The sequence below is a fragment of the Mytilus galloprovincialis genome, chromosome 6 (genome assembly GCF_965363235.1).
Source record: "Mytilus galloprovincialis chromosome 6, xbMytGall1.hap1.1, whole genome shotgun sequence".
Taxonomy (NCBI): Eukaryota; Metazoa; Mollusca; class Bivalvia; order Mytilida; family Mytilidae; genus Mytilus; species Mytilus galloprovincialis.
In genome coordinates this window covers 36,068,237-36,081,613 of record NC_134843.1, presented here as the reverse complement: position 1 = coordinate 36,081,613, position 13,377 = coordinate 36,068,237, and the positions used below count along the sequence as shown (strand labels likewise).

The following is a 13,377-nucleotide window of genomic DNA, read 5'->3' as shown; positions in this document are numbered from 1 at the left end:
ATCTTTAACTTATCACTTTCCATGTTCAGTGAGCTGTATCATCATGACATAATCAACATAATAATTAACATGTGCACTAAAATTCAAATTGAAGTGACCACAAACTGCCCTAAACCAAAACTTTAACCAAAACATCACCTGATACAGAACCAGAAAACATATTCTACTATCCTAGACTCAACAGGGCATAAAAAAGTAATATTCAGCTCATTCTCAAAACTACATTACTTCTCTGAATTCTTACCCTTAGTGTTGACAGGAAAGCACTTTTTAAATTGTTACTGATATTAACAAGTACTGGTTCCCTGCTAGTAATTAAAGCCAGTCCAGAAATCATGTGACGGACCATATGATGTGCAGCTGCCCTCATTCTGCTCTCATCAGGATCCAATGCAAAATCCTGAAATTATTTTATAACTTATAATACTAAAAAAATTCAAACATTAAAACGGTTCTGCAATCATGTCTTTATAAACAAATATATTATGACAATATCAACATTTTATAATGAGGCTCAAGTTTCGCTCATTCATCCAAATTGGTGTTTTGTTAACTTTTATTTGTTTTCACAAACGTTAACTTTCGGAATAGATCTACATAATGTTACCGAATTATTGCAAAAATATATATGCTGAATGCATAAAAAAAATCATCGGTATAACTTTTTAGTTATTTCACAGTTACATTATAAATAAATAACCAACAATTTAAAGAACTATAAAAATTTCAGTAAAACAGTTATCAAATTAATTATTAGTAATAATTTTCTTTCTTTTTTTTTTACTCTTGCATTTTATCACAATTGTGGTTTACAAAATCATTTTAGGCTTAATCTCTAATCTTTGAATAATATTTGTTTTGTTTTCCACACTGCATCTTACCTGATGAAACTAGTAATCCTTACCTTTTTGATAATTTGTTCACAGGTCACCAATGAAATCTTAATTGTTCTATCAACAACAGGGGGAAGTAACTCCTGTAAAGATTTTTCAACTGCGATCTTAACCAACTGTTTCAGCTGAGGATTGGCTTGGAATAGGGCAATCTGAAATATAGTAATTGAATACAAACTTTAATTCTGCAATTCAAATTCTAATTTATTAAATATTAAGACCATCTGGTTTTTACCAAAAAGCAGGAAAAGTTATCAGGACTCTTTTTCAAAATTCTAATGAAGTTTTCATGACAATTGGTTTTTTAATTAAAATAAATGACGACTATTGAGATCATGCTTTTTATAGTATTAAATACACACGGTAACCATTTACCAACCATTTACCATGCTTTATTTTGTAATTCATTTGATTGTATAGCTTAAATTTTGGGCACCATGATTTGTTAATCTTACACATAAGGCAAACAAGCCTACATAGACTAAAACATTTCACAAAAAGAAAAGAAAACAGCACAGCCTTTCAAAAAGCTTTCCATTTAAGAACAGAACAATAGCACAGTAGCTTTGAGATGAAGAAAAGCAAGAAAAGTGCTGTACCTTTGTCGCTTTTTTTGTGTGGGTTTTATGCTGATTTTGTGTCAAGGATGTATACCCCATATCCTTTGTTTTTCTTTTTAGGCAAAAATATCACAACAAAATAGTTTCTCTTCTCAAAAAAAATTTGAACACAAAAACAACCATAAAATAATATTACCTGATCATTAATAGTACACAGATTACCAATGGTTGCCATGTTAGCAGTATTGACATCATCGTATGAGAACTGAGGACGTGGTGGTAAGTTAGGAGTCGTTGTTGGTGTTGTTCCTCTGGCTGTCGTGGGAACAGTTGGTGTTCCAGCTGTCATCATGGCTGCTTGGTCTCCAGGCTGTGGGGTCAAGTCTGGCAGTGGATGTGGTAGTTTACTACCTGGTGACAACTGGGGCTCTATATCTGATATTCTACTTACATCTTTCAGAAACATAGTTGGTCGACAGTCCTGTTCATCAAAAGCAAAAAAAGATAAAATATTAGTTTCCTTTTTTACTTTGCTTTCAGTTGTAAAAAATATTGACTTTTGATCAGGTTGGTTCCAAAATTAAATGGATGGGGCACGGATGGCATGTTTTTTAAAAATATATCATTTTACATTTCACTATAACTCTTACAAAATTCTGAGAAAATGCAACGATTAATATTTAACTACTTTAAGTGCCTCCCCCACCAGTTCAAATCATCAATCTTACTAAACTAAATGACTTTACTTAACTTATATATTGACCCTTACTGACTTAACTACAATGCAACTTTTCATATGATTACATTTTACTGATTATATAATAGACCAAACAAGAATGTGTCCTCAGTGCACGAATGCCCCACTCGCACTATCATTTTCCATGTTCAGTGGACCGTGAAATTGGGGTAAAAACTCTAATTTGGCATTAAAATTAGAAAGATGATATCATAGGGAACATGTGTACTAAGTTTGAAGTCGATTGGACTTCAACTTCATCAAAAACTACCTTGACCAAAAACTTTAACCTGGAGCGGGACAGACGGACGAACGGACAGACAGACGGACGAACGGACGGACGAACGGACGCACAGACCAGAAAACATAATGCCCCTCTACTATCGTAGGTGGGGCATAAAAAGCAATGGTGATGCATGGAAAATATTGCTGTTCTGATATTCTAGACCTCCTTATTAAGATCGTGCAATAAAATCTACAAGGACGGAAGAGAAATTTCTGAATTGTTTCAATCATCAAAACTTTTATATTCGTATAAATAATTAAGTTCATTCTGACACTTACACTGAGGTCAATGCTTAGAGTTTTACATAAAACTTCTATTTCAAATTTCAGGTTCAATTTCAGATCTGGTTCCATATGTAGCTCTGCCAAAACATTCATTATTCCCATTGTCCATGGATTTGGAGGTTTAAAAACCTAAAATAGTTTATTAACAATTAGTACAAAACAAATGCATGCTTTTAGATAATTTGTGTTGTTAACAATGTACAGTATACTGTAGATTCATTTATTTTCGTGGGTATCAATTTTCGTGGATATTTGATTTTGTGGTTTTGTCGATTTCTGTATACAAAGCCTATAGAACATGTGTTATTCATTGAACATTTGAATTCGTGGTTCACTTGTACCCACGAAAACCATATAATTGGTATTCAACGAATAATAATGAATCCACAGTACTTGAATGACATGGTGGGTTATTGAATATGTCTATGAAAAATCAACAAAAACACTACTTAACTTACCATTCATGTATAGCATTTCTCTAGATTTTGACTAGATGTATCATACCCTACTATCAGAAGGGAGATACGAACAAGGGACATAATTTAAGTGAAGTGTACATATTTTGGAAAACAACACTCCTACATAATTAAAGTATCCGTTGCTTATTTGTCTCATTGGAAATTGGACCCAATCTTCTATTTTTAAAACAAACTCAACTGGAACTGATCATGATACAACTAATTAATGATAACTAGAAGGCTTGTTATAAACAAATAACAGATAACTGTTCTATATGATAGTAGTAAAGAATGATAGACATGAGGAAAATAATTTTCTATTACTGCTTAGCTTGTGATAAATTAATTTTGGTTGCGTCTTCTTCCTAGAAATAAATGTTCTATACCATACTTAGTTATCCAATTTTCTTACCTTACTTTTAGCACATGATTCTATTATTTTAGCACTAAATGGCACAACATACAGTAGTTCTCTTGCCCCTTTGTGGTAAGCTTCATATAACAAGGACTTGATATCTATCTCCTGTTAAATAAAAAATTGATTTATACTCATAAGATCATGGTTTTGCATTAATCAAAAATCAAATTAACTCTATTTTCAAATTGAACTAAAGAAATTCAAGAAAAAAACGTTGAAACTGTTTATTTTTTTAAACCTACATTTTCATTTTTGCATGTGACACATAGTCATATGACTCAAATTCAAAAATATTTTTTCTAGGTTTAAATTGTAATAATAATAAATAATGACTCTCAAATTGACTGATGTCTTTTGGTCATTTTTGTTGTTAGGTTGCTGTTTCATTGACTGATGATGGGAGTGTTTAAACAACCTTAACTAACTTTACAGCTCTGCACGGTCAGTTTCATTGTCTTATGTCTCACATCTCTTTTTATTGATATGAAATGTTATAAAATGTGAAGAATACTTACAAGTTGAAGAATAGGTTTATTCTTTGCTAGCGTCAGCATTCCTATCCAATGACCTAAATTCTTCAGTAATGTTCGGTCTGAAAAATTGGCATCTCCTTTATCACTGCATAACAAAACCTGAAATGAAAAATAAGTGTATGATACAGTTACAAATCTACAGGTAAGATAGTGAGCTTGGTGTTTAAGTAGAATAGTAAGCTTTACTTAGCAAGTAGAATGGTGAGCTTTACTGTGTGAGTTTGCTTAATAGTGTAATAGCGATAAAATACAATACAATTAAAATAGTATATTTAAGTCTTACCAATAATATTACAAAACATAACATATAACATAAATACATAGACTAATATAAAGCAGTAATACCATTCTAAAAAGATTTATGAAACACTGGACTTAAAAAAGTTATCAAAGTACAGCTAAATTTCCGAGGGGCTGTTCCATAAAAACATACATGGGACCCAGAGAAGGCAACTTAAATTTGTCACTATGGGTGGGTGTGAAATATTGTGTTTAATGGGCTTTAAATGTATGCAGGACTCTAAAATTGCTTCTACGGGTGGTCACTGTGTTTTTAAAGTGCCTTCCCTTGGTACCATGTATGTTTTAATGGAACAGCCCTAAGCACAAGCACCATGTAATTTAACTCATCATTACAGAATGGTTGTTTGTGTATTATCATTTCACAATGTCTTTTTGTGTAACCAAAAATTTGAACAATGATTCTTACCTTTATATTTCTAAAAGTCTCTCTGATAACTTGCTGCTGAAATTCTCCAGTTCCAAGTACATCAACAAATGCGGCGTACAATGTATGAAAGTTAGGTTCAATACTGGCCCTCTTCATGACCAGGTATTGACCAACCCAAGGCATATAATCTTCTGATACTTCCTTCTTCAATTCCTCGCCCTGTTCAAAAATGAAAAAAAAACTTCTTGTTGGTAAAATATTTTCTTTGATGTCAAGAGATTTTATCTTACAGTTGTCTATGTAGACTAGCCACACTAAATTTCTGTACTTATGGTAGACAAAATGAAGACAGTCCAATTCTACAATTTCTAACAAATACTCTGGATTTTTTTCTTCCTTCATGCATAACAATTTCATGCATGGAGGACAAATGGTATGTTTAAGAATATTTGATTTCCTGGTCTTTTAGTCTAATAACAAACTTAAAGAAAATGCTTAAACTTTATATACATTTAAGTTACTGGTTAACCTATACTGACAAAATCAACACAAATTTTTGAACCACACAAATAATGAATCAACAGTTATTGCAAAAGTAAGAAAGGTCAAATCTGATGTTTGATTTATTAAATTTTTTAAATGTCATTTTGCTGTATTAAATTCATTTTAAAAGAGATCAGCAAAATTTTATTTCTTTACACACATAAAAAAAATTATAGGCAAACAGCACAACCTTTAACAAAGAAAAAAAACCCATACTGTATAGTCAGATACAAAATTTAGAATCTGGCATGAAAAATTTGAAACTTCGTTATCTTTAGGCCATAATAAATAATAGGTTTGTTTGCCCAAACGCTACCTACCCAGAAAAAAGCTGCCTACTCAAATTCTTTTATTGTCCTGATTTGAAGAAGTCTTTTTTAATCAAATAGGCATGAAGACTAATAAACATCTGTTACTTTTTCTTTTTTGAAAAAAAAAAGAAAATGCCTACCTTCCTACCCACTGTCTCAACCTTTGGGTAGGGTTTGGGCAAACCAAAATATTTTTAAGTGTGGCCTTACTAGTTTTTGCCATTATTCTTGTATATTCAACTCAATTGGAACTCTCCCAACTAGGAATATCAGATTAAATGCCCATAAAAATGACTGGAAACAGTGGAACATATATATAAAGGATATTTTGTATATACAAATGACTCACCTTTTGATTCATATTAGCCAAAGATAGATTGTTGAATATGAAAAAGATTTTGTCCTGAACTGATTCTGGAGGTGGTGGTATGTTTTCTTTCAATTGTCCTGCTAACAATGTGTCAATATTTGTAGCACTTGCTATTGATGGCTGCAACACAAAGTATTATGGTCAGTGAACAGTTAAATCCTTACATATACATAGAACATAATGTAAAAGTGGAAATATAATGTGATCTACGTTGGTTAGAAAAAGACCTTATGCAAATGAATATTAATACCAGGGCTTCAAGAAAATATCTAAGCCAGCTGGACATTTTATATCTGATCCAGATTTTAATCATTAAGACAAAGACAAAGACTCCTTATTTGTGCAAAATGACGTCAAAAACTTTACTTTCGTTTTTAAAATCACATTTTCCTAAAAGCGGATGTTGACTTGAAAATGGTAAAACATGGACCATAAACGGATATGTAAAATCCGTGTACGATTACAAAGCACGACTGAGTGAAGAAGCTCTTTCCACTTTATTTCATCAACAAAATACTTAAAATGAATGTTAGATACAGGTATCATTTGTGAAGAAATGTAGGATGCATAATTAAATTTCCCACCTGTGCACATGCACACACATGTTCTAGTTCATACAACGTAGTTCTGATGATTTTTCATTTAAAACCTTTTTAAATTTTCATCAAATCATGTGTATTAACGTATTTCTTATAATTTCAATCTTTTTGACTTCATCAATTAGATACAAACCGTTGAAATGTAAGAAAATAATTGGAAATAGACCGATCAATTTATACCATGTCCGGTACTGAAAATAGTTTACCTGTTACCTGGACAGGTTGATTCAGCTGTCCAACAACTCATTAGCCTTGATTAAAATTAGAAAGTATTGAAGTAGGGGTTGTTTTGATAGTAATTAATCATCATGTCACTTTTATGACCGGAAATGTGTGAATGTTAAAGGCAAAAGGTTGGGTCAAAAAGATCATGAATTATGTTAAAATGACCGAAAAAGCCTTGAAAACTAAAAAGGAGATGACCGTTTCATGCTTTGCCCAGCTGGACTTTTACCCGGTATTACAAAATTGTCCAGATATATGACCGTTTTGGAAGCCCTGATTAATACATGTGAATATAAATTTGCTCAGGAAAAAAAATCTCAATGCAAAGTCTGTAATTGGTTGACAATTAGATTGTTAAAAGAACCCTGCAAACCAGACCAAAATTCATCTTTTATTTCATATTAGAATGTTTCATAATCAATCAAAGTCATATATATATGTACATGTATGTGCCCACTCATATAAGGTTAGATTTACAGCTCAAGTGAGACTTACTTTTGGAAGAGCTGCAGCTGGTTTTACTGATGTGGTTGTTGTTGCTGTTGTTGTTACAGAAGTTGTCAAAGTTGTTGTAGTGGCCACCATACTCTCCAGTGTTGTAGTCGGCGTTACAGTGCCCGACGTTATACCAAGGTTATTGGTCAGTCCTGCTGTGAGGGCATTAGAAATACCTGGCACCGTTGGAGTCAAACTTCTAGATGATGTTGTATGTGGAGGGGGTTCTTGAGATCTAGCACCAAATTCGACAAACTGAAACAAAAAAAGGTGAGAATAGAGAAATACAGAAGATTTGTTATTATATTATGTATCTTATGGTAATGTATGTTTTATAGGCAGCATGTATAAAGATGTTACAATTAAAAATTGGATGAATGTTTTAAAACAGGAAGTAAAAGAACATTACTTATTATATTGATTCCTGTAACTGTGGTTTCATTATTATTCGTTGGATATCAATTTTCGTGGTTTTCGTGGGTACAGGTGAACCACGAATTCAAATGTTCAACGAATACACTTATTAATTAGGTTTTGTATAACAGAGATTGGCAAAACCACGAAATTAAATAGCCACGAATATGCAAAATTTCAGCAATCCACGAAAATTGATACCCACGAAAATAAATGAATCCACAGTATTTAATATCATGCTTTAATTTACTTAACCAATGCTCAAGATTGTTTTGTGATTGCACATTAACAGAGAAATAATGCCTTACCTCTAGGAGATGATGAGGGAAATGACTAAAATGAAGTATAGCTAATAGAGAAATAATGCCTTACCTCTATGAGATGAAGAAGGAACTGACTAAAATGAGGTATAGCTAATAGAGAAATAATGCCTTACCTCTAGGAGATGATAAGGGAAATGACTAAAATGAAGTATAGCTAATAGAGAAATAATGCCTTACCTCTATGAGATGACGAGGGAACTGACTAAAATGAGATATAGCTAATAGAGAAATAATGCCTTACCTCTATGAGATGAAGAAGGAACTGACTAAAATGAGGTATAGCTAATAGAGAAATAATGCCTTACCTCTATGAGATGAAGAAGGAACTGACTAAAATGAGGTATAGCTGATAGAGAAATAATGCCTTACCTCTAGGAGATGAAGAAGGAACTGACTAAAATGAGGTATAGCTAATAGAGAAATAATGCCTTACCTCTATGAGATGAAGAAGGAACTGACTAAAATGAGGTATAGCTGATAGAGAAATAATGCCTTACCTCTATGAGATGAAGAAGGAACTGACTAAAATGAGGTATAGCTAATAGAGAAATAATGCCTTACCTCTAGGAGATGAGGAGGGAAATGACTAAAATGAGATATAGCTAATAGAGAAATAATGCCTTACCTCTAGGAGATGATGAGGGAAATGACTTAAATGAGATATAGCTGATAGAGAAATAATGCCTTACCTCTATGAGATGAGGAGGGAAATGACTAAAATGAGATATAGCTAATAGAGAAATAATGCCTTACCTCTAGGAGATGATGAGGGAAATGACTAAAATGAGATATAGCTAATAGAGAAATAATGCCTTACCTCTAGGAGATGAGGGAAATGACTTAAATGAGATATAGCTAATAGAGAAATAATGCCTTACCTCTAGGAGATGATGAGGGAACTGACTAAAATGAGGTATAGCTAATAGAGAAATAATGCCTTACCTCTAGGAGATGAGGAGGGAAATGACTAAAATGAGATATAGCTAATAGAGAAATAATGCCTTACCTCTAGGAGATGATGAGGGAAATGACTTAAATGAGATATAGCTAATAGAGAAATAATGCCTTACCTCTATGAGATGATGAGGGAAATGACTTAAATGAGATATAGCTGATAGAGAAATAATGCCTTACCTCTAGGAGATGAGGAGGGAAATGACTTAAATGAGATATAGCTGATAGAGAAATAATGCCTTACCTCTAGGAGATGAGGAGGGAAATGACTAAAATGAGATATAGCTAATAGAGAAATAATGCCTTACCTCTAGGAGATGATGAGGGAAATGACTAAAATGAGATATAGCTAATAGAGAAATAATGCCTTACCTCTATGAGATGATGAGGGAAATGACTTAAATGAGATATAGCTGATAGAGAAATAATGCCTTACCTCTATGAGATGATGAGGGAAATGACTTAAATGAGATATAGCTAATAGAGAAATAATGCCTTACCTCTAGGAGATGATGAGGGAAATGACTAAAATGAGATATAGCTATAGAGAAATAATGCCTTACCTCTAGGAGATGATGAGGGAAATGACTAAAATGAGGTATAGCTAATAGAGAAATAATGCCTTACCTCTATGAGATGATGAGGGAAATGACTTAAATGAGATATAGCTAATAGAGAAATAATGCCTTACCTCTAGGAGATGAGGGAAATGACTTAAATGAGATATAGCTAATAGAGAAATAATGCCTTACCTCTAGGAGATGAGGGAACTGACTAAAATGAGATATAGCTGATAGAGAAATAATGCCTTACCTCTATGAGATGATCAGGGAAATGACTTAAATGAGATATAGCTAATAGAGAAATAATGCCTTACCTCTATGAGATGAGGAGGGAACTGACTAAAATGAGATATAGCTGATAGAGAAATAATGCCTTACCTCTATGAGATGAGGAGGGAACTGACTAAAATGAGGTATAGCTGCCAGATGTTGACAATACTGAGGATAATCCTTTAATCTGAAAAATAGAAATTTTGTACATTTATTCGCAAGAGTTATCACTGTAATAATTTAAACTTGCATTTTGAATTTTTTTTTATGAATTAAACAGGATTTTATTCAATATCACAAAATTTAAATTCGCATTTTAGTCTAAATTGACAAAACTCAATGATAAATGCATGCAATAATTACTGAATTTACAGTATATATCACATAGTTACTTAAAAATATCATACACCATATCATGTAGTCAAAATATTTAATTTCTGTCTGCATTTTATGAAACACTATTCATTAATCACAACAATTCTGAATTTAAAAAGTGCACAATTTAAAGCCTTATTGTCAGCATTTCTTCTGTTAAAACAGCCAATTCTATTTAAAAGTGTACTAGGTTTATCTTATATGCCACAAAACCAGATACCTGGAGTTATTAACCTCCAGTAAGAGTAGCAACACTTAAAGAGTGAGGGGAACCAAAGCTATACCAATATGTGGGAGCAATACTAACTCACTATCGATCAATAAGGTCAATACTGCTGAAAGGCATTTAACTAAACAAGCGTATTCTATAAACATAATTTTTTACCTGGTTTTAAATCTGTCTAAAGCAGCAATACCAAATATGTACATCTTTGTGTTGTGTGGTTTTTTCAAGGCTTCTAAAACATATCTCAATGCAATGCCTAAAGCCATATACCTGTAATAAATGATTGACCTTGGTAAGTCTCTACATACAATTATAATTATTTTTCTGAAATTTTTTAAATGATTTGATCATAAATGCCTGCAACAGTATCAATAATTCAATCTTATTGTAGAATGAGGTTTTAAATATGGATAAAACACTTATCCTTTTGTATTTTTTTTTCCTTTTCTGAAATTTATCAACCACTTTTATGAATGAAATTATACTTTGTTAACTATTCTTCGTTTCTGATCAACTTAACAGCTAATTCTCTTGCAATAAAAACAATATCTTCAAACTTACGTTGCAAGCCCTTTTTCTATTATACCCCCGAAGAGGTATGCAGTAGTTAATAATTCTCGTTCAGGGTACTGTGGGAAAAATCTGTATTCTTCAAACAAATTTCTCAGCATGCATTCATACACATCCTGAAAAATATGTATACATGTTATTACTAAACCTAATCTAACAAAAAATGGAATACCAAATTATAATATGAAATTTTAATTTAAAAAATCCGATATAAATAAAATAGAACAATTGAAAAACTGCTATTTAAGGATGCATCTAAATAAACAAAACAAGTTTTTTTCCTAGTTCTATTTTTTTATTAGAGAAAATGCTCAATTAAATAATAAACCTGGATTTTTCAGAAAATGACTGTACCCAATCAGAAACATGGCAGTAGTTTTTCACTTGTTCTGTTGATTGATAGCATTTGATTTTGACAGTTTTTATTGACCATAAACTGTTTGAAGTTGTTGTAATGCTAATCAAAATTTATTGAATTTGCTTTGCGTTCAGTCCCTTGTTATACTTTTCTATGTTGACAATAACCTTTTCTCTCCTATTAGGAGAATCTTTAAATCTTTTGAGCATGTCCAGGACTTCATCAATAGACATGGTAGGGTGTGGAGGTTGGTTATAAATCCTCTGGAAGTATGAATTGGCTTCGTCTTCTACTTCAGTAGAAAATTGCTGGGATATGTCGGCAAATATATTTGTCATGTCACCAGATGGCGCTGTGAATTAAAAAAATATTATTTTTATATGGTTGCAAAAATTTTACTTTTGATTTACAAGTTTTATCTAAAAAACTTGATTATTCATCTCTGTAACTGATAATATATTTGCACATTTGAGGGCATTACAAAAAACAACCTTTACAATATCTTATTCTGTAGAATAAAATCTCTTAATGAGATTATACTTTAATATTTTTGCAAATGTAAATGAAATTTAAAAACTTTAACAGTTGATTTTCCAGGTGTCCATTGTCATGATTGTCAATAAATCAATTTTTCTTGTAAATTGAATGAACTTTTTTGTTATATGGGTCATTATAAAAAAAAGTGCAAATTTTGACGAGGTAATATTTTGAAATATGGTGTCATTGTTTAAAACATTTGAATGTGGCTCTGTATTCTATAGTATGGTAGCAACGTTATTCAGAAATATGCAATGGGGAAAATTAATTCGCTCTCACCCCATATGGAATTTACTGACCCCATATATACCGTATTAGGTAACTAGCTATAGCACACTATGTAACTAATAATGTCTGTGAATTAAAAAGACCCAATAACATAGTTTTGCATGTTTTTTTGATAATGACCCATATTTTTTCAAACTGGCAAAGTTATGCCAACTTGATTTAAATCTTAAGATATTGAGTTTTCTGTTTTCATTGAATAATTTGGTAGAGAGTTTGGTCCTCCCTACATAGTCAGTAATAAACAGATTTAATGGTTTTGTTAACACACAAACTACTTTGAAATTTGAAATAAATCAGTTATAATGTTGTCTTTAGCATTAACAGCAAATAATTATCATCCAAGGCATCAAAATGAATAACTTCAGGACAACATTATATAAATCAAAAGAGTTGATACAACTGTTTGATTTTGATTATAAAATCTTTTGTAAATGATTTTTTTTATGCAAAAAGTTAAAATAATAAACAGTAATTGTGTTATCCTACCTGGTCTAATGGGTGGCTGTTGTGGTTGTTGACCTGGAAGCTGTGTTGGCTGTGGTGTTTGTGGCTGCTGTGGCTGTGTTGGTTTTATTCCAGCTCCAGCCATTATGGCACCTAATGAGTTCACAGAGCTCCTAGGGGCTCCTATAGGGTTGTTCCCCATCGATATATCTGAAATATAATTTCTTTAGTGAGAGTGGTAAAGGGTTATTTTTGTGCAACTTGTTTTGACATTTTTATTTCACATGCAGCAGTGAAAAAGGTTCGTAACGACCATGTTTCGTGAAATCGGTAAAAGATCAACGTGCAAGACATTTTTAATTGTTCGTTCATCAGGAAATGGCAATGTTATTTTGTGTTCTTCTGTGCAAATACATTTACCCTCTCTTTATGCCCCTCTTTATTGAGAAGATTTGTCATATATTATATATATAAATATCTATATTCGTACACGGTAAGAAAATATACAAGAGTGCACACGCTGAAATGTCTCGCCTTCTATACTAATCATTGATATCATGTTGATAGTCCTAAGTATAAAGCTAAGCTTTATTACAACTGTCACATAAACTTAACATTAACCAAGATAACTAAACAAAGACCAATGAACCTTGAAAATGAGGTCAAGGTCAGAT

The 13,377-nt window shown here is 32.1% G+C and overlaps 1 protein-coding gene across 4 annotated transcripts in view; it reads right to left on the bottom strand.

Annotated features, from left to right (window-relative positions):
• Window positions 1–13,377, bottom strand: part of LOC143079478 (CCR4-NOT transcription complex subunit 1-like) — a 51,591-nt gene that overhangs the window by 19,240 nt on the left and 18,974 nt on the right. For all 4 annotated transcript variants that reach the window (XM_076254835.1, XM_076254836.1, XM_076254837.1 and 1 more), the window contains exons 19-32: window positions 12,746–12,913; window positions 11,602–11,786; window positions 11,068–11,192; window positions 10,666–10,776; window positions 10,014–10,092; window positions 7,382–7,636; window positions 6,042–6,182; window positions 4,878–5,057; window positions 4,151–4,267; window positions 3,630–3,740; window positions 2,754–2,888; window positions 1,650–1,934; window positions 905–1,045; window positions 245–400 (exon numbers count right to left, since the gene is read on the bottom strand). In XM_076254835.1, coding sequence (XP_076110950.1) covers window positions 245–400; window positions 905–1,045; window positions 1,650–1,934; window positions 2,754–2,888; window positions 3,630–3,740; window positions 4,151–4,267; window positions 4,878–5,057; window positions 6,042–6,182; window positions 7,382–7,636; window positions 10,014–10,092; window positions 10,666–10,776; window positions 11,068–11,192; window positions 11,602–11,786; window positions 12,746–12,913 — 2,189 coding nt within the window. The remainder of the gene's footprint in view (window positions 1–244; window positions 401–904; window positions 1,046–1,649; window positions 1,935–2,753; window positions 2,889–3,629; window positions 3,741–4,150; window positions 4,268–4,877; window positions 5,058–6,041; window positions 6,183–7,381; window positions 7,637–10,013; window positions 10,093–10,665; window positions 10,777–11,067; window positions 11,193–11,601; window positions 11,787–12,745; window positions 12,914–13,377) is intronic.